The sequence below is a fragment of the Pollachius pollachius genome (assembly GCF_949987615.1).
Source record: "Pollachius pollachius genome assembly, chromosome: 12".
NCBI lineage: Eukaryota > Metazoa > Chordata > Actinopteri > Gadiformes > Gadidae > Pollachius > Pollachius pollachius.
In genome coordinates, this window is record NC_136945.1 from 3039131 (window position 1) to 3064858 (window position 25728).

General features: G+C 44.7%; 1 protein-coding gene across 6 annotated transcripts; it reads right to left on the reverse strand.

Annotated features, from left to right (window-relative positions):
- Positions 1-1093: 1093 nt before the first annotated feature.
- On the reverse strand, positions 1094-25015 carry LOC307083641 (homeodomain-interacting protein kinase 1-like). Of its 6 annotated transcripts, XM_079747581.1 has the most exons (18): positions 24971-25015; positions 22231-22961; positions 21926-22117; positions 21623-21804; positions 19006-19129; positions 18275-18394; positions 11808-11894; positions 11478-11662; positions 10683-10836; positions 10385-10571; positions 9899-10017; positions 8808-8942; positions 7478-7638; positions 7322-7393; positions 6375-6533; positions 5670-5896; positions 5233-5345; positions 1094-4865 (listed from the first exon to the last, which is right to left on the reverse strand). In XM_079747581.1, the coding sequence occupies exons 2-18, from the start codon at positions 22957-22959 to the stop codon at positions 4371-4373; spliced, it is 3441 nt and encodes a 1146-aa protein (XP_079603707.1). In that variant the 5' UTR covers positions 22960-22961; positions 24971-25015; the 3' UTR covers positions 1094-4370. The 6 variants fall into 6 exon arrangements, with proteins under 6 accessions (XP_079603707.1, XP_079603706.1, XP_079603705.1 ...); XM_079747580.1 differs by having other exon boundaries at positions 7322-7638; XM_079747579.1 differs by having other exon boundaries at positions 7478-7635; positions 10385-10836.
- Positions 25016-25728: the final 713 nt, after the last annotated feature.

The following is a 25728-nucleotide window of genomic DNA, read 5'->3' on the forward strand; positions in this document are numbered from 1 at the left end:
GGAATGCTTATGGAAAACCAGCGGACGAGCACTGGGCGGAGGTTTCAGAAGTAGGGAGATTATAGAAAAATATAATTTGTCAGTTTGCCGTTTGTCTAGTCAATATGTTAACCTACTTATTTATTTATTTATTTCAAATTTGTCTGCGACGAACGAATCGGGGCAAAATCGGGCTGAAATCGTGTAGTCTGAACCAGCCATAAGCAAGCAGCAGCAGCGCCATTGTGCGAATTCCCTACTAGACCAAACGAGACTCGTAATGGTACGTAAAAACAATAGTTTATTATGGCATGCAATTGTGATGTAGAAAGAAAGAAAAAGAAAACATAAAGTGCTTGCATGATAAGGAAGCCTACAGCGATCGTTAGTTAACTTGTGTGGCGGTGCCTTATCATTTGTTTACCCTTTAACGCTATTGCTACCTGCTGTAGTACTCTCATTGGCTGAATCGTTGAGAACGTTTTAGACTCAATCAATATAAGGTCGTGGGGAGGCGAAGCTCTGTTCATTTGTATAGTAACAATATTAGGCCAAAACATTACTAAGAGACGAAATAGTTCATCAATACAGGCTAAAAAAAAAAATATACTTTTTTTTTTTCACGAAAAGTGGGGTGGCCATTGGCCCCGCGGCCTCATAGGTAAGTGAGTGATAGCGAGTGATAGCAATCCCTATCACGAGTGATAGCAATCCCTTTAGGGCCCTCATTATAACATGGGAACACAAGAGCTGCATGACGCAGACAATGGTTACCAGGGTTGTCCTAATGGTTAGGTTATATTATTGATCCCAGCAAAAAATATATAATTTCAATCCACAAGTTCATAAACTACCACAGTAGTCCTAATGTTTAGGGTGTATTGATCCCAGCCAAAAGGTTATAAATGCAATCCCCAATAGACTACCTGCTTGGTGTATTTTTAAGGTGCAGGTCAAAAAACTGTTTAAATAATTTTCCTTAGATTAGAAAATGTTCTACCTAGATCAGTTAGTGTGTAAACGCAGTGAAATAGTAAAGTAATAAGGCCAAGCAATTTGACGTTACAAAACAATCTACTATACGACTCAAACAGTTTGTAAATAAACCAAACACTGGACTTGAGGTTATTTTATTGAAAAACAGTGACGATAGTTTGAACTGAAACCTTATCCCTGAATTAGTCTACCAGATAACTTCTTAACAATGCCATGGAAGGATGGGATATAAACAGCCAAAAATACATTTAACACAGCAAGACATGAAAACAAATAGGGATGAGATCAAATCCTAAAGCCTTTCGTTTCAGGATTCCAGGAGAAACTTGCTTGACCACAGACGGAGGGAGAAAGTCTGCCACACTGTTACAAATCTTAAATCCATGTGTATTTCCAACAGAGAGCTGATGACAAGTGTGCATCCGTAAGGTTAGGTGTACAGACAACCCATCAATAATCACGAGCGATACCATATTATGAAGGATGCAGTTGTGGTTTACATTCACCACAATACATCCGAGTAAGACTTAAAAATCCAACTTGCAACCTTTGCATGTATATTCAAATATGGTACTACTCATTGGGAATGGTTAAATAAATACAAGATTACAACAAATGAAATTAGTTTCTGATTAAAAATACTAGTTTGTGTTAGTACGTGTTCTTTGCATGTTAATTGCCGCACTTACTGCGTCCCATTCTGGACAGCGTAAGCCAGCAGAGCATCATTTAAGTATGTGTGGGTCGGTACAAATCAGAGATGACGCCGTTATAGCATCTTAAACATCACGCTACAATTAAATCCATTAGTACTGTTGGATCAAAGAATGGGATATTTTAGCTAAAGTATATTGATTAATATAATGAGCTAGTTTCTAAAACATGGAAAATAGTAAGAAATCTAGTCATATTTTTTAATATAAATGTATTCTAGAAAATACTCCACAAAAAGCAATTCTCTGGCTAATGATCAGCAGGTATTTCCAGGAAGTTTTGGTAATCTCGGAGTGTCGGGTAGAGGAGGGGGATACAGTAATCTTTCCCAAGTCCATTTTCGTTACATGTTAAAACTTGAGGATTCCTTTGTTCCTGAAGATGGGCACGCAATCCATCACTATACGTTTAACTTGATAAATACATTCAGCACTCACAGTTGATGAAGTTCAAATGTTTCTATTGCATAAGGTCCATATGCGCCCTTCCTAAAACACTTAGTACATTAATTGTGACACTATCACATGTGCATTTTTTAAATTAAAAACAACCATCAGAGTCCCATCGATGCCTTTTTCAGCAGAGATGGACTTCTCTTGGGTAGTGAATATATCTTCAACGACCTCACACTGACAAAAAACATAATTTATGCATTATAAAATAAGTACTATTTGTGATGAATGTAGTGATACAGCCAAAACACATGAGCCAAAACACAGGAAATATCATGGGATTAGTGCATCACATAAAACTCACTAACTTAACTCATGGAACACAAAAGGAAACTTTTTTTTTTGCCAGCGATCAACAAGCCTTTTGTGCAAGGCTTCAGGGCATAGCCAAAGTGTCATGTTACAGGAAGTATTCCTCTTATCACAGAAAGCCCTATAGCTTGAACAAAACAGGTGTCATAAACATATACCACAACGCCAAATCCCACTTCTGAATAAAATGGGGAGGGACAAAATAGAGAGGGTGTTAAAAACTAAACACACATCCTAAAATGATAATTAAACCGATACAAGGTCAAATAATGCAAGACGTTGGATAAAACATTAAAAATGAGTTTAAAAGGAGCAATTAAACTAGACATGTTGAAAAGGGGTTTCTTATAGTGAACTGCAGCAGTTTAAATAGTTGATATAACCCCTGTGCTTCCATCCTGACCACTGCCCTGCACTAGAGACGAGCCTTCTGGGCTCCCTTAGTGACTGAGTGAGCGAGTTAGGCCAACCCTCCGAGGCCTAGAGCAGCTCTCCAGAGGACTGGGTACAGGGAGAGCTCTGTGGGCCTAGGGGTACGAGGACAGAGGCCTCTGCCGAGGCGGGGAGACCCTCTTTACTTTGAGAACCCTTCTGTGGGTAAGGGCACAGACCTGGTGCATACAGGTAAGAAAGGGTACTCAGTGTTTCCCACGGACCAGGTAGCAATGTGTGGCGGGTTAGGGGGGGTGGTAAGACATGGAGTCCTAACGGGGGGGGTTGGACGAGGAGTTCAGCCGGGGAGTGGGGGCATTTCGCGAATCCTCATTCGCGTAATCGAGCAATCGCGCACAGAATACATTTCAAAGTGGAATCTTCCCGATCGATCTTCCCGATCTCCAGCCTGTGCTGCAGAGCGAATTAAAATCGCCGGCAGGGGGTCTAACACCGTCATATATATAAACTTAACCGCATTTCACATTAATCGCAATTATTCCATGGAACCCTCCGTTCACTTGCATGGGCCCTTCACAACTTCCGGCGGTGAATTATATTTGATAATTCACCGTTGCTAAGTATAATCATGAGTATAATTGACCGCTGTAAAGGAAAACAAAGGATTTTTTGCCTCTAATGACGTCTTTGGTATCACTCCGCAAGTACCGGTAACTTGTCAACCCCAGTGTCTTCGGTTGCTAAGCGACGTCAACGTCTTTGGCGGACTATTTCTCTGCTGATCAACACTACGAATGCTGTTAACAAATAAATTGTAAAAAAACACACCATGTGAAGTTATTTTTTCGTTTTGGCAAGTAGCCGTGTAATAAGCGGGATAATGTATAGAACATCGCCGGTCCTTATTGACAATAAGCCCCTTCAGGGCAAAGCAAGACACCTCCGCTTCGCGTGGGTGTCCTGTTCGCCGTCTGGGCTTATTTTTCCCGATAATGACCGTCGTTCTATACATTATCCCTTACATATCCCGCTGCTTCGGGTTTGCATTTGTAGGCGAGTTGAGAGGAGCGGGCGAATCCGCTGTCAGTCCGTGTGCATGAATGACACGCGGGTTTATCCAATAAGTGGTAGTGTACCATTGGCATGTATGTGCGCTTTACTGTGTGCGTGTGTGAACGAGAATGACAGGGAGAAAGAGTGCTATGCGGAGATGAATCAACGGAACGATATTTATATTTCAAAATCGCAAAAAAAATAAAATAAAGCAGAATCAATTTGTGGCGCTCGGTGTTGATTCTGTGGCGCTGCGCCACACATTGGTCCATGTATGGGAAACACTGGTACTGCCTGGGAGAAGCTCTGTATTTGTAAGGGTACTTGAAAGATCCCCTCTAAAGGGTACGGGTACAGCCAGGGAGACCCCCTCTATAGGTAGGGGTACAGCGAGGGAGACCCCCTCTATAGGTAGGGGTACAGCCAGGGAGACCCCCTCTGTAGGTAGGAATACAGCCAGGGAGACCCCCTCTATAGGTAGGGGTACTGGGGCAGGCGACGGGGGCTGAGCTGGTAGGCGCCGTAGGCCTCGGCCCGGGGCGTCACACTGACGTAGGGCGAGGCGGTGGCGAACGGGTGCTGGTAGGTGGCTGGGAGCGCGTGCAGCAGGCCAGCCGCCACCTGGTCCTTGCGTGCCGAGGCGTCCCGTCGGGCCGAGGAGGCGCTGGCGTAAGAGGCCGCCGTGGCGTAGCCGGCCGGGGAGTGTCCGTGGCCGGCGGCGGCATGCGCGTGGCCCAGGAGCTGCTCCATGGCCTGGGAGGCCGAGGAGAGCGCCGCTGACGCCGGGTAGGTGTAGAGGCCGGCCCCCGGGGCCGCAGTCAGGGCCGACGCGTCCGGGAAGCTGAAGTGGGTCGTGGGGAGGAAGGTCTGCTGGCGGCGGGCGGAGGAGCCGGCAGGGTGGTGGTGGTGGTGGTGGTGGTGGGACGCCCGGAGGCGCTCCTGGGAGGAGGACACCACCGGCTGCACCTGCACACAAACCCAGAGACAGGGTTCAGGTGAGGCATCACAGGCCTGGAGCACCAAGCAGCCCAATGGAGACATCCCGGGAACAACAAGCATACTTGCACAAAGTACAACAAAAATACATCTTGTGGCAGTGTACAGCGCTTATCATATTGTATAAACATCTCACACCGCACATCCTGCCCTGCTAAAAGGTACCGAGATTTATTTTTGGTTAGAGGGTCTTAGCTGGTACACAGAGGGTCTTAGAGGGTGTAGGCTGGTACACAGAGGGTCTTAGAGGGTGTAGGCTGGTACACAGAGGGTCTTTGGACTAGAGGGTCTTGGCTGGTACACAGAGGGACTTTTGGCTGGGCTAGAGGGTCCTGACCTGGCTGAGGTTTAGGGGGTGTGACTGGCTGGGTGCGGGCCCCTGGCGCTCAGCATCGTCCCGGGAGCCGCAGGGCTGGCGGTTGGCAGACCTCTTGGGCTTCATGTAGTTCACTGGGAGGGGAATCAGAGTCAGCACAACACTGGGGCAGAGCCACGCTCACTCAACAAGACACACACGCCAAGCAGGGGTCAAGATTAGTACAACTAGTATTCATCTATCATTATTTCATAAATATGAAAACACAAAATAAGTTATTGATTGATTCAGATTCAAAAATTGATTTGATAATCGTCGCTATACAAACATTATATTGGCCATAGTGTATGTCAATGCATTGGTAGTGGATTATTGCTTAAATAACAATGGAGATCAATGCAGATACACCTAAGAAGACATGAGAAGACATGAGAAGACATGAGAACATGCTCACTCACCAGTATCGGTGCGGGGGCGGGGGGCGGCGCCCCGGTCGGACGACGTGGCCTTGACAGAGGGCGCCACCACGGCCAGGGACCTGGCATGCTGGCGGGAGGACAACACGCTGGAGGGCAGGTGGCCGCGGCCCAGCGGGGTCAGGGGGGTCAGGGGGCTGGCGTTGGACGAGTCTGAGTCGTGCACCGTCACGCAGCTGATGACGTTGGTCCTCTGGCTGAGGCTCACACTGAGGCGCGCGCACACACACACACACACTAACTGGTTAGTGGATCTTAACAAGAGGGATAAATTGGCTCGCTGACCCTACAACTGCAAACGTTGGTTGCGAGTGGTTGATATCCCCAAAACACTACCGAAACCTAACCCTTACAATGTCTACATTTAATCTTGAACCCGACTAGGTTTAAACCTACACCTTTAATCCAACGTTAATATTATTACCAACACTTACACCATTACCAACAAAAACCCTATTAGTATGTCTAGCTTTACTCCTTAACCTAACTAGCTGTATATATCAACATCACCATTCCCAACTACAGACATACCTTTAGCCATATTTATACCTATTCAAGCAGTTGACCCTTGTTGACAGTATAATCCTAACAGGACCAGCATCCGCCTGGTCTCAACAGACCTGGACGGCCACAATGGGACCAAGCGTCCATCCTGACCCTATAGGTAACCACGGTTCAGGTTCTGACCTGGCGGGGTGGAACTTGCGCTCGTCCTCTGTGTCCGTGTCACTGTGGATGGTGATGATGCTGACTGCAGGGCTGGGCGTGTCGGAGATGATGATTGGCTGGGACAATACCGTGGGCGTCACGTCACTGCTGCTGAGCAGTGATGTAGTGGACAGACCCCTGGTGGAAGAGAGGGAAAACCAAAAGAACCGCACTGAGCCCGTGTAGATTCTCCAGGAAAGCATATTATGATATTTTAACAGACGATGAACCGAAAGGTTTTGCGTTTCCGCGCTCTACTGGCTTCTGTATTTACTATTGGTCTGAAACTGAGTTCTTGGTTCCATGCTATGACACCTGTCTCACATCTAAGTGAGACAGGTTATAATGGAGGGGAGAGTTGTTATTGATCTATTTGATCGAGTGGGTACTTAAGAGTACGATCCAACAGTGGTGTGAACATCAGTCACACTCTTAACGCCTGTCCACTTGGAAACTGCACACAACACACACACACAAATATTATACAAGACGTAAAATGCTGTTTTAGGCATGAAGTGCACACAAGGAATGCAAACAGGTAAGGGGTAGAAGGTGAGAATATTGCATGAATATAGAAACCCTGCCAAAACTATGGAGTCTGGGTGTATAATCCCCATGGATACCACTTTAATGAGATTTGCTTTACATGCTCATTTCTAGTTACTTTTAGGTATATTTGCATCTGCCTTAAGGCTCGGTCTAACAGCCATGGGATTGTGCTGAAAGGTGAGAAGTTTGCAACTCTGATACACTAATCTAGCGTTAACCACCCTCTATTATTGTCTGAAGTACATCCATCTGAAAACCCCTGCCTAACATTGGTGAGTCAGGCGTGGGAATGCTGATCGAAGTTTCAGTGTGGATGGAACGCATTTCAAAACACACAGTGTTCTGTGAGTGAGAATTGGAACGCACGCTGCCCATACCTGTTCCTGCTCTCTCCTCGCCTGGCCTTAACCTTCTTCCTCTCCGGCTGGGACCTGGTCTGGGCTGTGCTCCTGGTGGAGAACAAACAGGAGTAAACGTCACCAAACTGCCCCTTGTTCCAGCCGAGGAGCCGCTGACCTGGCCGGTCCACCCACCTCCAGCTGTGGGCCTGCTGCGAGGCCACGCCCGAGTGGAGCACTCCCAGCGGCGACTCCACCACGGCCGACGGGGGGGCCGTGCCGTGGATGGCCACGCCCGGGACCTGTTGCCAAGACGACGGGATGAGGATCTGCTGGGTGCCGGTGGGCCAGGCCTGCTGGGGGGAGGGGGGTGGTGGTAAAAGAGACAGAAGGGACAACCGTAAGTCACGTGGATAGGAGTCCTGACGAGTGACCACGCGACATGAGTCATCAGAGATCTCCCCGGCGCAGCGGGCGAGGCAGACCATGCTTAAGAGACGGGGGTGAGGGTCAGAGGCGGAGACGAAACCGTCCGTTTTTTCCCCTCTACAGTCAAAGAGCACAAAAGCAGCCTTAAAACAAAGCCATTCTCTTATTAAAAGCATAGCCCTGTGATACAGCGACCAGGTTCTGTCATGCAACGCATTTGACACCATGACAACTGAATCAGCTGATCTCGGGTAAGACCTACACGTGCAATTAACACCGCCCCCACACACACACAACACACGACTAACACAACCACACACACAGTCCCTGTTGGAGGAAAAAAAACACCCAACAATAGTGATTAGTTTAAGGTCACCGCGGCCAAACAGCAGGTTGACAGGCTGTCATGGAGGAAAAGGGCATGCCACCGGGTCTGAGGCTCCTCCGTACCAAGGGAAAGTATCCCCAGGCACACGGTTGCAGGGGAGCACTTATTTGTGTGAGTGCAGTTCAATATTCCTGCACCCTCCTCCAGGGAAGGGGGGTGGGGGAGAGGAGTGAGGAGGACAGACAGAACAAGAAGCTGCAAGCAAAGCGAAGGCTGGGGCAGCCGCTCATGCGCTCCATGCGTTCAGCAGACCTATGGGGGACGAGAGGACGAGGGGAGAGAGATGGAGGAGAATGGATGGGACACCCAACCAGCTAGCATTCCACAGCGTTGGACTGAATCGGTTAGAATGCCAGCAGCGATTTAAAAAAACAATTAAAAAAAACGTAGAAGCGTTGCTCCTAGTCCTTTTGTAGCGCTATTCCAAGAAGGAAACTTATCCCTCATTCAATAATTTTTGAAAGGCAGTTATATTATTGGGTATCCCTATACATTGGGATTGAAGGCAGAGGAAAGAGGCAGCATGTAGACAGAAGACTTGGCTACAGATATCCAGATGCGGCACAGGATGATAGGAAATGGGAGGTACTGGGGAAGGGAAGAGCTGGAGGTCGATGGAGGGGAGTAGAGTGACGGCATTGTTAGTGGTGCAGGGAGTATGTGCGTGCGCCCGCGCGTCTCCCGCGGAGGGTTTATCGGGGGATTTACCAGCACTGTGGCTGTATGCTCCAGCAGGGTGGGCCGGGACACCCCGGTGCCCAGCCCTAAGGGCAGAGAGTACTGGGGGGCTAGGCCTGCTGACGGAGGGTGCAGGGTGGCCACCATCAGGGGTGTGCAGGAGCCCTAGGGTTGGGGAGGGAGTATATGTGGGCACAGGGTTAGGGTACAGTGAAAGGCCTAGAATCTGTTTAGGCTTCTCCACGTCGCTAGGAAGAGGATTTCCTTGAGGGCAGGGTTAGGAAGGAAATATAGCAGTAGACTGGCTAATAACAGATAACCACGAGCATCCAGGTCATCTGAAAAAGGGAGGCATAGATTTATCCATTTAATTCACCTCCCGACTCTGAAATTAGTGTTTGAATCAGACAAATCAGCAAAAAAACAGTGTTTCATTGGAAATGTGTGTTGTGCCATGTCTACATTTAAAATAGTAAATGAACCACCACAGATGTCTGTACAGTCTCAATGACCAACCAATCAGCTTTCAGTCCATTCTAGGTAAGCCACCTATCAGCTATCTGCAAATTGTGTGTGAGAGGGCATCATGACTCACAAGTGAGGTTTTTTAACAGTTTATATGGCAGTCTGGGAAACTGGCTACACAAGGTTTTGACGGATAGGAACTTTAATGTATTTTAAGGAAATAGTTTGCAAGTATGACGGGAATATGAGTTAAATCAGTGGTGGACGTGTTAAACGGTAAAACTGCTTTCACAACCGTATTTATCATTCTTGAAGTGTTAGGGTTACCAATTCACTTTCCATTGTCAACATATTATCTTACCAATTAAAGTTTACTTCCATTGGGAAGTTTCTTTTGTCAGCTTACTAATCATTCCATTACTACTCGTATTCTCATAGTCTTTCGGTAAAACTAGCTTTGTGACGTTTACCTTAAAATGGTTTCACTATAATGAAACTCCCCACACAACAATAATGACACAACAGTGGCCATTGATAACTTGCGAAAGTTGTGCCATCTGTTTACTCAACCTCAAACCCTTCCCTGACTCTGCGTCGGATTTGTTTGAACACACTGCTATGCTAAACAACACGAGAGACCGGTTTCTAGTACAAACCTGGGTGAGCATGCTGGGCGGGAGCTGCAGTGACTGGGCTGACTGGTTCTGAGGTACTATGGGCACAGAGTTATCCATCCTCACGGGGTAGGCGCTGCTCTTGTTGGAGGACTGCAGCCCTGCAACCAAACCAGAGCCCTCAGTGGACAAGCTACAGATTTCAGATTTCAGACTTTATTGTCATTGTGCAAACTTGTACAACGAAATTCGGGTGGTGCTCCCTACCAACAGTGCAAAATAAAGCAGTGCAAAAAGCAAGATGCAAACAGAAACAACAGCAATAGGCAACAATAAATATGTAATATATAAATAAATAAATAAAATATAAGTGTCTCTTTAAAAACAACACAGTATATAGTGTTCAGAAGGTCCTCCATGTCTGTTTGTACATTATGAGATTGTGTGTTTCTATGAATAAGATCGTCTCTCACTTTGAAGAGATATACAAACTTGTTTTTCAATCAGATTACGGGGGATTCCTGGTACCTTGGATGGTGGTGGGGGGGCAGACGATGAGCGTCTGCTGGAAGGGCTCCGCCTGGCTGCACAGGCCGGCAGCGCGGGTCTGCAGCGGGACGCCCTGCTGGGTCAGACCAGGAATGTTGATGGTAGCCTGCTGGTACAGAGCCGGCTGGTAGTTAAGCAGTGGCACCGTCCCCGCTGCTGAAGGCACCTGTTGTGTGAGAGAGAGAGAGAGAGAGAGAGAGAGCAGAGTCCAGCAGATTAGCCCTGGTACGACTGCATCATGTCTGTCTGTGAGTGAGTGAGGTAGAATGGTGCGTGCCTGGTTGTGCTGGTTGAGCTGACTGCTAAAGGTGACCGTGAGGTTGCCCGCGGAGGCACTGGGAACAGTGTTGGTGGAGTACAGGGATTTGCTGTTTTCATAGGAGGAGCTCCGTCTCTTGCAGATCTCCATGTTCTGAAAACACGACTTCACACTTGGAGAGGAGGAACAGACACACATTAGCCAGGCAACCCAACAAGCACCTATACACCATAATTAACTATAGTCCCTATTATATTATTGATCCAAGTGAAAGTGATGTTTGTTGTTGATGCATGTAATATAGGAGCAGGTAGGCATCTTGTGCAAGGAAGTCTACAGGTGGACGATGCAATACAATCTCAGACCTTTTCGGCTGGGATCAAGCTACCTAACCACTATACTATAATGCAACATTCATCTCTATTCACATATTATTAGTAGAATTAAATGTTAATATACACTCACTGAGAGCTGTGGGGGTAACTAGTAGTATTAGTAGTACTCCAAGTGAATATACACTCACTGAGAGCTGTGGGGGTAATTAATAGTATTAGTAGTACTCCATGTTAATATACACTCTCTGAGAGCTGTGGGGGTAACTAGTAGTATTAGTAGTACTCCATGTTAATATACACTCACTGAGAGCTGTGGGGGTAACTAGAGGTATTAGTAGTACTCCATGTGAATATACACTCACTGAAAGCTGTGGGGGTAATTAACAGTATTAGTAGTACTCCATGTTAATATACACTCACTGAGAGCTGTGGGGGTAACTAGTAGTATTAGTAGTACTCCATGTGAATATACACTCACTGAGAGCTGTGGGGGTAATCCATGAGGTGGCTCATCGTGACGAAGGGGTGACCCAGGGTTTTTGTGGGCGTGATCCTCTTGTCTGCGTCCAATCGGAGCATTCTTTTCAAGAGGTCTATGAATTCCCGCCGGTCGGCCTTCTCTGCCAGCATGTCTGTTCCCTCCAGGTGTGAAGACAAGTTGACCTTGGAGGGAGAAGAAGAACAAGGCAGAGTCAATGAGCTGTTACTGCCGTTGTGCATGTTTGACAAAGCATGAAGGAACAAAAAAAGCCTAATAGAGACGGGTACATGCTGCCCTCAGTGTCAGCCAAGAGCAGGGAAAGCCTACCTGCATCATATCATCCAGACAGTTGAAGATGTATTTCCTGGCCTCCTTTGACTTGATGCCCAGCTCCACCTCCTGCTCCGAAGGAGTCTGAAAGGAGCAAAGAACGTTACTGCTGATTTAACACACAAACAAGGCAAACATTTAGTAAAGGACTGCAACTAACGATTATTTTAATAATCGATTAATCGTCGATTATATTTTCAATTAATCGATGAATTGGATAAAAAAAGGAAACATCTGCTGCATCTTTATTAAAAAACTGAACATTACTTCAAATTCACAGTGCAGACTGAAGTGTAAAAACACCAGGTTATTGCTCCAACATCCCGGAACTATTAAAAGTAATATTAAATGATGAAAAAATTAAAAAAACATAACTGGAATAACACAAAAAAAACATACAATGTATGAGAGAGATATATATATATATATATATATATATATATATATAAGGGCTGTCCATGGTTAACCGGTTAACCGATAAGATCTTTAACCGGTAAATACTAATGGTTAAAAATAAATTAAATCATCTTAAAGGGGAACTATGCAACTTTGGCGACTTCTTCGCTGTTATCTTGGTTTGCGCTCGCATTGAGCTCCCCCTACAGCTTCGGGGGACATATTTTACAACACTGTCGTAACAACTCGTTGAAAACCCTTCCCCATCCACTTCTTGTGCATTTATTTTCAAAGAAACCAGCGAATGCGTGGAGCCATGTCCGAGGTAGATGTTCATAAAGACTAGACAAGGTTATACATTTTGAAAGGGTGCATGTGTTACAATAAACCATTCCTTTTTGATAGTTGACGGGGAGATATATATCCTAGATTAGAATTGTTTTATCTTTGCTTGATCAACAGAACGATCAGTGTAAGAGTGTTGGCCAACATAATACATAATAGCATGAACAATTTGCACAGCAATCGTACATTTATGTATCTGCTCAAGTACGTCACTTGTGTACGGAATTACAGGGAAATGGATTCAGAGATCGAGACGGTATGCTGTCGCTAGTCCCTGCAGGAGAGTTGTCATAGTCAGATGCTGTGTCTGGAAGATTAGGGACACATTTATGTTTACATGTAAATGCTTGCAAATAAACATTGTAAATAAATATTATTGTTTGTGGTTTTAAAATGTTACCATTTTTTAAATAACAGATGTTTGCACCACCTTTCTTTCATTTGTTCAATAATACACAGTTTAGTTAGAAAAATATTTATTTTGGATATTGAAAGAAATGCAAGTGACAGATCTTCATGGTTTGTTTTTTGCCTTACGGCTATTGTGTCACATCTTCTTGAAGGTTCTCTGGATTTCCTCGTGACACTTGTTCCTGCACACGTTCGGATGTGGGTGGTGGCTGTACCGGGGCAGGCAGGCCGAGCCGTCTTGGGTCATCAAGCCTCATAACAATGCTGTTTGCCAACGCTTGTAAAAAATACAAAGTAATCTTTTTACAAACATGTTTACAAGCGGGGAATTACACCAAAGGTATAACATGGCTAAAGCTATAATGGAGATTCACGTATCGTAACAGTTCTGTTAACAGTGAATATGTGCTAACTAGCAGCTCTCGTGCAGCGCACTGCATTATATGGCCAGCCGGACATATCACATGATAGGCTATATACTCTTAGAAAAATCGGAGGCATTCGAATAGCGGTCTAGTGATCTAAATAAACAAGAACCTGGATTCAGGGATTTAGCCTGTATCTGGGGGACGAGACAGACGAACAGCAAAACTACCATGAAAACAAACGTGCTCGGTAGCGAGTACGCTAACACCCCAGCAAGCAAACAAGCTAGAAACATACAGGGCTCACAACAAAACGGTCGAGCAAACACATTTTTACAGAGACTATCAACATCAAGAAGCCACAATACAAAGAGGACAAAGTTCACCCAAGGGTACTTACAATTTCAAGAGCAACACGGCCACGGCAAGTCGGCATCCGGTTTGCAGTCTTTTTCTTTCAGTTCACGCTATTTCTGAGAAGCTCGCCCAACGTTTACTCGTGTGTGGCCTCTGTCGGTCAGTCTCCATTTTCTCTTCTATTGTTTCTCCGACATTGGGTTTCTCCGTCTCTTTTTAGTCGGCTGATCCATGATGAATGTAACAATCCCTTCACTACTTGTGTTTATATGTAGCCGGTTCCGTGTTTGTGGGTCTGTAGTGCCGTAAAGCAATTCGGTGCTTCGCGAGACGTGAGAGTGGGCGGCGGGTCGCCGGCAGAAACTTGCATATTCCCTTTTTCCACCAAGATGCGCTAGGGGGAGTCGAAACAGCGAACAATCGACCCTTAAAGTGTTATAGAACCATCACAATCACTCTTAACCTGTTATATTAAGGTAAATTAAGCCAAAAAAGTTGCATAGTTCCCCTTTAATTTCTCTCAGATGACAGGAGATAGTTAATTTTTATTTATATTGATACCATTTTCGAGACTCCTTAAAGGGGAATTACACCGGTGGAAACATGAATATGTATTGAAATTGGGTCCTATATGTAGTTGAATAATAAAATATATTTCTAATTTGGTGCCGTCTTGACCGAGAAAAGGCAGAAAGTGACTTTTTGGTGATTGTGGATTGAAGACAACAACTCCCACCATGCACCACGATGCACAGCTTCGCAGGCCACTCCCGCTGATCTAGATCTCCGCCTATCAGAGACCCTGCGGTTACTAATGAACATGTTTTAATTAGTCCTATCCATTCCCTCTTTTTAATTGCACACAGGGCCACTGGAGATCTTTCATAGTGCTCTCTGAAATACCTCCCCAAACACCAGGCCTTCTCATAGGATGGAATGAGGGAGAGGTGCTACCTCGCTATCCAAGAGCACAATGAAAACATTATGAAAAGAAAACAAGCCACCACAGTGACAGGTGTGTTACCATGTGCTATTTGAATAGTATAATAACCAAAATTAAAAAGTTCACAGCTAACTCAATAGGCATACGTCGCTGAAAGGTTTAATCTATTCCTGGGGAGAGAAGTCTACTATACAAATCTTCATTCAGATTTTCTGTGTAATCATATTCCTTGTCATTTACGGGAGAACCATGGTTCAAACAGGTGTACTGCAAGAAGTTCAAGCAATGGATATTGAAAACAATCTTCACACCACACACCACTAGGCCATTCACGATAACATTTTTTCTGGGCGATTAATTGCCCCAGAAATTTTTGCGATACGCGATAATATTGCAGTTTTTCAACTAATATAATGATAATGGCATAATAATGCAAGTACACCCTTTCGAAGATCAATAAACATGTTACTTAGGCCTACTCTGCTAAATATATATAATATATATATATATAAATATATATAATGTATAGAACGCTGGTCATTATCAGGAAAATAGGCCCAGACAGGGTTATAAAAAAAAAAAAAAATTAACTTCACATGGTGTGCCTTTTTACAATTTATTTGTTAGCAGCATTCATAGTGTTGATCAGCAGAGAAATAGTCCGCCAAAGACGTTGACGTTGCTTAGCAACCGAAGACGCTGGGGTTGACAAGTTACCGGACTACTATCTATGCAAGTGAACTGAGCGTTCCACGGCATTGAGAAGATCCGTGTAATAAAGGCCTATAATATTTCTGTTTATGGCATAGATTTCTTCTCAGATTAGGCCAATAAAGCAATGATTTAAAAAAAAGTGTGAATAGAAATTATTGCGGCCGACAAGAAATTATTGCTCATTTTAATTTATCGTGCAATTAATTGATTTATTGCTTATCGCGACAGGCCTACACACCACCCAGTTTATCGGACATCTAATCAAGACGGTCATGGACAGAAGACATGACCCCAACACCAAGTTCAAAGTCCCAACCTCCTCACTCACCCTGCTTTGACACCTAACATTGTCCCTGTACCTAAACCACCAAAGGAGGCTGCCACAACTTAGTTCCAAAGCCGCTTCTGAGACCTCTTCCCATAGCACCCAACTCCATCTCTCTCTATTCTGCTCTTCTGGGACACGTCCAGCAGTGCCTTTTTAGATTCTTCCTCTACTGCATATATATATATATATATTATAATTTATTTAGTTTTACCCTGTTTATTTTAATTTGTTGTCTACCCATGACACAATTCTTTAATTTGTGAATAAAAAATATAATGTAACTCCTGTTCTGTCTACACCAAAGTTCAACATATAAACTTGGAAGGAGGTAACTGATATGCAACTAACTTATATTGCAATTTAGACTTATAATACTTTATAAAAATGATGTATGACCGTTATTCTGCTATTGTTTTCATCTAAGACAACAGTAGCTAAGTAGCTCCACTTGTGAAATGTTGGTCATCCAATAGCATTATTTCTCGAATATATACTTGGAGCAACACTACTAAGGAGTACAACAACATGAATTTGAGCCATTTATTTCAAGAAATATAAACAAAAAAATATATGTAAACAATGAAACTTATAGTTCCTCCTGAGCGTCGTCAGCTTCTTGGAGCCGGCAGTACTGGCCGTCTGGAGCTGGATATTTCAGTCGGATGGTCTGCAGGACACAAGTTGGTGAAACAACACGACAGCCTCTGCCCAATCTCTCGCCATGCAGGACCCATTCCAGAAAATGTCGGTAGGCTGTTAGGCGATATTGTCTAAACAAAACATTGAGCACACAGTTAGCGATAGATGGTCTTTATGCAGTTAACATGCCACGATAGTAACAGAAAGAAAATAAAAACACTCACTTTACAGTTAAACGTCCGTTCTTTGGCTGACGTTTCCAGTTCAACTTTGGGATTCTGAAATAGGCCTCCAGGATGCCACTGTCCATATGCGAAGCGAAACTTGGATGCTCCATAACACATAGTGAACGTCCGTGTCCTCGTCTGATTCCGAGATTTCGTCCAGAAGAAATCAACATCTTTGAAATTCTTTGCAGCAGACGGACTCTACCTCTGTGTCCATAGGCGCACAGTGAGAGCACAGGCACCACCAATCCGCCCCAGCTCGAGCCATTCCGGGCTTCTCGTCCGTGACAGGCAGGTCTTCTGCCTCAGCTGTAGCAGCCGCAGCAGCCGCCTCCTGTTCCTCTAACAGTTTCAGCTGCTCGTCGCTATATTGCGGCTCGTAAACGTAGCCACAAACATCTGATTCGAGGATCAGATCTTCGAAATCCCCATCTTCTATATCAGATCGAGTAGCTTCGCCATTGTCGTTAATTCAGTTTTCTACACAGCGTCTGTTAGCTTAGCTTCAGACGCTGTGTTTTTGCTGGTGAAGTCCCACCTACTGGCACTGACCTAGTAGGTCTGTAGCGTCAGTGGGTCTTGTAGTCTTACGAGAATCCTCCCCTCTTAAACTTCCTGCTTTAAATGACGCAAGAATCGTCATATTGCGTAATTTCAAACAGGAAGTGTTAGAGATCGATACGGATCTCTCCGGTCTCAGGGAAAAATAAGGGAATGATGCACGACCTATCAAAAATATTAGTGGGTTTCTAACGATACAAAGCTTAATGGAAATGGGTGAAGTTTCCCTTTAACAATCCAAGTCTTTATTGATACCACTATTGATACTTTTCTATTATTTTGTTGAAATAGAACTTGTATTATTGCTTTAATTGCTGATAAGATGATCAGAGCTCAAGATAGGATGTTAACGTTATCTTTACTATCTATTTTATATTGCTGGGAAAACAAGTTTGCCAAAATCTCAAATTTCTTTTTTTTTGTGTTGCATTTGAACACATCAATCATATTACTGAGCCGACCTGAACACAGACACTGTTTGCTACTTTTTTTAAAGCTAACTAGCTCTATATCCTGCCGATTTTAACATGGATTTAAAAACTGGTTTATTTTTAACTTTACCGTCCGGTTATGTGATTACTACCGCTGCTTTGAATGACTGTTGATGCACGCGGTGCCGAGCCCGTCTGCACACCGTCTGCAGCAGCAGCAGCTGACAGAGTTTTTGGTTGGACTAGACGGATACTGAGTTGAAGGAGTTTAACCCAAAGACAATAAAGGTACAACACTTTTATATAGGCCTACAATCCAGTGTTAAGATATGACCAAAATACAAGCTGTGGTGGCTTACACTAAAGTTCGCTGTGGGCGTGCATGAACCATGAACCAACCTGTCGGTGGCTGGCTGTAAACAGTGCCGGCCCCTACGAGTGACCTATTAATCGCGCGACTCACCGAATCGATGACCAAATTCGTTGCCAACGCTTTTAGTAATCGATTGTCATCAATTCGTTGTTGAAGCCCTAATTTAGAAGAACATTATGGAATATAATTGCATGCAATCATGACGGGGTCCTACTGTATGACAAGTATGGTTAACTAATGAATACAATTAAAAAGAGAAAAGCCTCTAGAATAGTACGCAAAAAGGCTGTCTCACGGTTGGTCTAAATATGACATCCCCACTAGTCCACACTAGCCCTCAAAAGGGAACATATTGACATGTAATCTTAGCGTACCTTGAGTCTCCAGAGGGGGTAGCTGGAGTCTGTGCCGCGGTTGAAGAAGCGGCTGGTCTTTGTGCCGGCGCTAAGCAGATATTCTGCCGGCAGGCCCTGAGTCTGGGAGATGTAGCGAATCTGGACAAACACCAACAGTTTGAGTTTTGAATCCCAAGGAGGATTGGTAACAGAAGATACACACTGTTTTTAGTTTTTAACAGTTGATATCTTTAACCCTATAGTTTTAAATCAGACTTGTGCATCAGAATGCATCATGGGATTTATTTGGCAGATACTCCTCCATTTTGTGATGCCTTGAGAGTTGAAGTAATGTAAAATCTGAAATGAATGTGAATGTACCCCAACATACACTACCCAAAACATTTTTTCACATCTAGAATTAGTAACATTGGGGCAGTTTCACACAATGTCCCCCATAATGATAAAGAATTTCAGGTCAATTACAAAAACATTATTACTATCATTACTACCGATAACTTTCCTGCTATACTTCCGAGATGGAGGCAGTCATTGGGATGTGGCATCACGATGTGTCGTTTTAGTCAGATTTTATACTCAGTTTTGGACATTTATCTATGTAAACTGAGTATTAACCAGAGCACTTTGCATATATATTTATTCATATTACCCCTCGCAGCAAATCAGCATTGCATTTCCCATATTAAAACACATTGGGGGAATAAGTCAATACTTCAGTGGGGTAGGGCTTGTAGAAATTTGGCACCTACCTGGTCGTACTCTGAGGCTCCAGGATACAAAGGCCAGCCCAGGAACAGCTCTGCGATCACACAGCCCAGGGACCACATGTCGATTGCCTCGCAGAAGGGCAGGCCGAGGATGATCTCTGGCGCCCTGGGGGAACCGACCGGAGGGTTATGTGAAATCCACCACGGCAAGAACATAGTATAACATCATCATCACATTGGTGCCTTCCATGCGGGAATTTTTTTGTGCACCCAGCCTTTCGTGGAATAAAATGCGCTAGAGTGCGACTCTCATGTGACTTCCAGTACTCCTATATAACATGCACAAAAAGGCCGACCCCACGAGGACAGCCCCTATCCAGCACCGCCTATCTCTGCATCTGAACATATATATTTTATTTACAAGTGGTGTGATGAATTATTTCTTTGATTGCGGGCATATTTTTTCTTCCGAAAAAACACGGCCACGAGACATGAGATGCCCATGGCTTTCAGCGTCACTCTGGCGTGTTTTGATTGCGGTTCTGCAGAACGCAGGCTCTAACGTTTGTTGACGACAAAGGGGAGCAACTTTTCTATCCCTGGCATGGGAGCTTCATTCTCTTTTACTAGCACGTATGGTAGCATGAGTCTCTTTAACAAGCATGGATGGTAACTTGCGTCTCTAACTAGCATGTATGGGAGCTTCCGTCTCTTTAACTAGCACGGATGGGAGCTTGTGTCTCTAACTAGCACGGATGGGAGCTTGTGTCTCTAACTAGCATCGATGGGAGCTTGCGTCTCTAACTAGCATGGATGGCAGATTGCGTCTCTAACTAGCACGGATGGGAGCTTGTGTCTCTAACTAGCACGGATGGGAGCTTGTGTCTCTTTAACTAGCACGGATGGGAGCTTGTGTCTATATCTAGCACGGATGGGAGCTTGTGCCTCTATCTTGCACGGATGGGAGCTTGTGCCTCTATCTTGCACGGATGGGAGCTTACGTCCTTTACCTGAGAGTAGGGCTGCACGATAAATCGTTATAAAATCGCGATCTCGATTCACCCCCGTGTCGATTTAAGTTTTAAATTAATCGATTAATTCGATTCTCTTCTTTTTATGAGCCGAGTCCAACTGACAAATGCGACTTTCTTCTGTGAGTTTAAAACATAGGTCCATAGTTTAAAAGCACTCCCAAGCGCTCTCTCCCTTCTAGGTTCTGAGAAGGGCTTCACCCTCAGCCAATGACGAAGCGCCTTTTAGTCACGTGTTTCACTCATGGAGCAGCAGAGAGCGCAGTAGTTCGGAAAGATAGTGCGAGTGCGACAAGAGATAAAAAGTGAAGACAAAATGGATTTTGATGATAAGGACCCAGCTACTAGTGGCGAGAATCAGCCAACCCCTCAGACACAAACGGAACTCGTTCCAAAAAAAGGCTTGCATTCGGTGGTGTGGAAGTATTTCGGCTGTAGTATTTGTATTTGTTTTCGGCAAAACAACGAGGGTCAGTCTAAAGGGATTTGCAAGGCATGCTTTGCGATCGTTGCAGCACCGCAAAGTAACACCACGAATCTATACCAGCACCTCAATCGTCACCACAAAGTGCAAGATGATGAAGCTGTACAAGGCAAGAAAAAGTCTGAAAGTCGTCCAACATTAACAACACAGACATCCATTACTGACACCTTGTACAAGGCAACCCCATACCCACATAACTCCAGTAGGAGTAAGGAAGTAACGGACGCAATTGCTTACGATCTAGCAAAGGATATGGTTATGGATATGGTGAAGATTAATCTTAATCTGGTGGGGCAAAATACATCTGTATATCTACCGTTGTCTGTGTTGGTGAAGAAATACCTATGCATTCCAGCTACCAGCTCACCTTCTGAGCGGCTGTTCAGTACAGCGGGCAACATTGTGACATGCCACCGTGCATCACTAAAGCCAGAGCATGTGGACAGACTTGTGTCTCTTGCCAGGAATCTTTAGTGCCATGTTCAGGGTCACATATAGGGTCATATGAGAGGCCCATGTTCCAAAGAAAAGATTTGTGTTTTATTTAAGCTTATTTATGTTAAAGTTGGTTCAGTATACTCGTTTTTGATACTGCACCTTTTTGTTGTCATGGTTCATGTGTGCAATAAAAAAAATAAAGAAAATGTTTTTTTTTATTTGTGAGAAAAGAATTGTGACAGAAAATCGTGATATCGATTCTAAGCAAAAAAATCGTGATTCACATTTTTCCCCTGAATCGTGCAGCCCTACCTGAGAGCCACTTATCGCACGCCTTGGTGCCTCAGTGAAATCGAAGTCGCTGTCAAGCTTGATTTGCTTAATGCAAAAGAGAAACTAACAGCGGGATAGTTTGGTATGTCTGAGTCCTAGCCGAAAGGTACAAGGTTCAATCCCAAATGTCCGTAGACTAACTTAGGCAAGACACCCAACCCATAATTGGTCATTGAGGCATTCCTTTTGATAAAAGTGTTAACTAAAAACCTTCATAGTAAACAGCAAAGCTCCAGGTTAGCTTCTATCATAAATAACTTGATAGTGAAAAGCTTAGCCTTAGATTAGCTCCTATCATTTGGTAATTGAAAACCAGTTTATTGAATATCTTGAAATCAAGGATGAAGTAGCAGCCTTCCCTTAGCCAACGTACCTGTAGTATCTGGACTGCAGGTATGTGGAGCAGACGGCCTTGGAGACGTGGCTGGCGGAGCCAAAGTCGATGACCTTCACCCGGTAGGGCTGTCTGAGGGGATCCACCAGCATGATATTCTCTGGCTTCAGATCGGCGTGGATTAGCCCCAAACTCTTCAGCTTCATCAGCGCTGTGGCCACCTGGACAGCAGCAACATAAAACCAAAGATTACGCACTACCACCCCTATGCACACTGACAGAGATAGAGCCTGAGGACGATTGAGCTGAAGAATATCTCAAACGCTGGTCAGGGGAGCTGACCTGTTGTAAGATTGGCCGGATGTGCCGCAGAGGAAGCGGGCTGAACTTGCTGTGCTTCAGGAAGTCGTACAGATTCTGCTCCAGCATCTCAAACACCAGGCAGGTGTGGCCCTTGTGTTGGAAGCACTCGTACGAACGCACAAAGTTGTACTCATCCGCATTCTCCGCACTCAAACGATTGAGGATACCAACCTGTGAATATAAAAACATCGCCTTGAGTAACAAGTCCCAGAGAGAGCTTGTACATTTTGGGGAATGGAGTCTAAATGAATACTAATTACAACTAGCGGTGAACAACCCCATACCTCGATCTGGCCCTGGCGAGCGTAGGAGGGGTGGTTCTTGAGGATCTTGATGGCCACTATCTCATTGGTCCCCCTCTTCCAGCACTTGGCCACCTGTCCGAAGGTTCCCCTGCCGAGGAACTCCAGCACCTCGTAGCTGCAGGCCATAGAGCACAGGATCTCGTGCTGCACCAGCTGATAGTCCCCCTCACCGTTGGAGCTGCTGCTCTTGGTGGTGGTGGCCGAGTGGGGGATGGACTGCCCCGTGCCCCCTCCCCCGCCACCCACCGTGCGGGTGGAGTAGGTTGCGGCGGGGGCCGAAAGCTCCTCCAGGATCTGGACGCTGCCACAGCCGCTGCCCTCGCTGGCCTCCTCCGCCTTCCTCTTCTGGCCATGGCGGTGGGCCCGCGTGTCGGAGGCCGCCTCGGCATGAGTGTGGCCATAAGAGGTAGCCTGTTCGTTGGCGAGGCGTCGGCCCGAGCCCCGCGGGGCACTGCCTGTGCTGTCGGCCGCCCTCACCACCACCTGCCCCCTAGAGCCAGGCGCCACTGGGGGGAAGACCAGGGAGGGGGCGAAGGGCGGCACAGCCAGGGCCGGGTTGAAGCTGTAGGCTGAGGGGCCGGCCATGGAGCCATAGCCCTCAGTAGTGGACACATCCCACACGTTGCTCTCCACCTTCAGCTTCTTGACCCGGCAAAAGGCACTGGAGGAGATGGAAGGAGGGGAGAAGACCTGCAGCTGGGAGCTCATGGCTGTAAGGACATTGAGAAGAAGAGGATTGGCAGGGGAGGGAGGTTAAAAACAGGAATTAAAAAGAGTGCTTGAATTTCTTTCATATTCATTTAGGATGAGAGTATTTCACATTAAAGGAATTTTATATTTGAAAACACAGCTTGTAAAGGCCAACTGAAAAGGAGCCTTGATTGCAGAAAAACGTACAAGAGCCCCCTCTAACAGAGTAGTCCTTAGTACAATAAGATGCCCATGTCGGGATTTAGTACTGTAAAATATATCTGCAAATATGACCCCTCACCATAAAAACTCCTAATATCATTGGACATTTATATACAATTTAAGAAATATACATATATTATTATACATTGGCTTAAATCGATTTTGGAAATGGAGGAATGTTTTGCTTTTATGTAGCCAAGTCATGGGGAAGTTGCACCAGCTGTATAACTGGCCTACTGGGCACACAGTTAAAGAAGAGCTTCACTCAGTACCAGTTGCAATAAGCTCACATGGCTAGCCATAAGACTACGTCTTCAAAAGCCATGTTTAGTGGCCAACTGTGGTATTGATAGAAATCCTTTTCCAAATGGAGACCCAGTAGAAATCCCATTTCTAAAGCAATTTGGTAAACTAGCAGAATTTGGAAGATTTGTTTTCTTTGTACAAGCCACATCATCATCCCGAATTGTTGTGGAGCCACTTCTCTATGACTCAGAGTGTCGAGTGTTGTTAAAGTGGGTAAACACATGCAATTGTTTGGGTTGAGTCAAATTCTTGACAGTCAACATCAGAAAATAGTCTACGCAATAACAGCAGTCTTGCTTATACCAACAAAGAAAAAACAAAAAGTTGCCTTAGTGAAGGAAGCAACGTAACACCGGCCTTTTGGCGGGCCTGTTCACAATTTCCACTGAAAGTGATGCTTAATGTCATCGTTCCTTCAATATAGATGTGTGCGTAAGTGACACAGGAGATTCTTCGCACCAAATACTGACATGGTAAACAATTTCTGCAGGCCGATCGCATTGGAAGGCCTGCAGAAAATGACCTGCAATGGACCCACGTAGCAAAACAACAAGCACGACGTTATAAGCCATGTATCACTTACGGCAAACCGATTACATTAAGAAATAATGTGCGACTTTGTATACGAGATCAGTGTTATCAATTGATTTCTTATATAAACATGCAGACACTAAAATGAAAATGCGAGTGAACTGGCTCTCTGATCCGAAAGGCCGAATACTGATCCGGATTTCCCTTCTTGCAAACCGATAGGCCATTTGTTGGAAGTCTTTGCCAAACGTTAAAGACATCGCATAACACAACAAGCATTTCAAATACACCACATAAACAGATGAAGCTTGTTATTTTAATATTTTGCATACATCATTATTTTTTACCAACTCGGTGGCCTCATGATTCTATCCGAAGAGTTGCGATCATCAATCGTGGGGTTTGAATCATAGTGAATATATTGTACTATAGTTTAATCATTAAGACAGAATCAAGACACTGTCTCCTATCAGTTGCGACCTAAATGTGTAATAGCGTTGCTAACTACATATATAAGCTTTATAAGAGGCAGGCTAACATGTTTAGGCCAGTCCCCAGCCGTATTCATATAACTTCTCAGGGTGGGATAATGTCTGGCCAATTGTTGACGATAGTTGGTCAAAATATGTACACTAAGTACAGCAGATGTAAAAGATGAACCAATAGACATCCATACAACAAGCAGGTCGAGGTGGCATACCGAGTCCTGTCCCGTCGAAGTGGTTTCTATCTCGGGTTTAAATCCCACTGCAGTCCCAGAGAGCTGTGGCTAACGCTAGCTAGCTGTTAGCTAGGCCTGCATTGTTTCTTATGTGAGAAGGCTAACACATCAGTGCTAACGGTGTCGACGCTTTGGAAAGAAACAACTACGGGGTGCCATTCAAAAACCGATGGTCTTCTTCTTGATAAAACAGTGGGTAATTAACGATATTAAACAATAAAAAATAGATAAGAAACACAGTATAAATACCTGTATAGATACAGCAGCCCCTCTGGCAGCAGCAAATCCACTTTTCGCCGGAACAAACCACGTAATGAGAGCCGCGAAATTGACGTCATTTCCTGTAGATGCAACGTAAATTACAGAAAACACCCAGGAAGGTGTATTTTATTATTAAAAGGGTGTTCTGTATGTATAATTTGATATTCTATTATACCCCCCCCACCCCATACCTTCAGTAAATTGCTTTCAATCCCACTGTGGAATAAACATCGTTTACGTGTACATACACATTCACATTTATAAACCAGGAACAAATTTTAAAGTGCAAATTTTTTTAATTCTGATTTCATTTTACAGCAGAAATTATGTAAAGCATTCAGAAGACATTTTCCACATATGAGGGCAATTCAAAAACACTTGGCCTCAGCAACCAAATATTATTTTAAAAGCATCAGCTATCCAGTGATGCTTGTGCATGCACAATTGTCCAAAAAAATGAATACATAAATAAATAAAAACTAGCCCACAAAATGGGGTAATGACAGAGAAAAGAGACATGTCAAATGAGGAGGTAGACGGCAACACAATGAGTGCACAACTGCAGGCAAGGGTGGAACCTAGCAGGGGATGGGAGAGCCGAAAGTCAGAGTGAGAGGAGATGATGGGAAGGAGAGGTCAAGCCATAGAGTTTATCTAAAAGGGGTCTACCATTCTAGCATGCAGTGTGGTGTTTGGCCATGCTCTCCTAAGACAAGGCCTGTGTCTGATCAGATCTCTGAAACATA

What these genes read in the sequence shown, in the direction of transcription:
- LOC307083641 (XM_079747578.1), bottom strand. Translation starts at nt 22,959, where the DNA reads ATGAGCTCCCAGCTGCAGGTCTTCTCCCCTCCTTCCATCTCCTCCAGT. An exon ending in CTCGCCAGGGCCAGATCGAG is followed by an intron (nt 22,118 to 22,230) that starts GTATGGGGTTGT and finishes TTATATTCACAG; the next exon opens with GTTGGTATCCTCAATCGTTT. An exon ending in CTGCAGTCCAGATACTACAG is followed by an intron (nt 19,130 to 21,622) that starts GTACGTTGGCTA and finishes CGGTTCCCCCAG; the next exon opens with GGCGCCAGAGATCATCCTCG.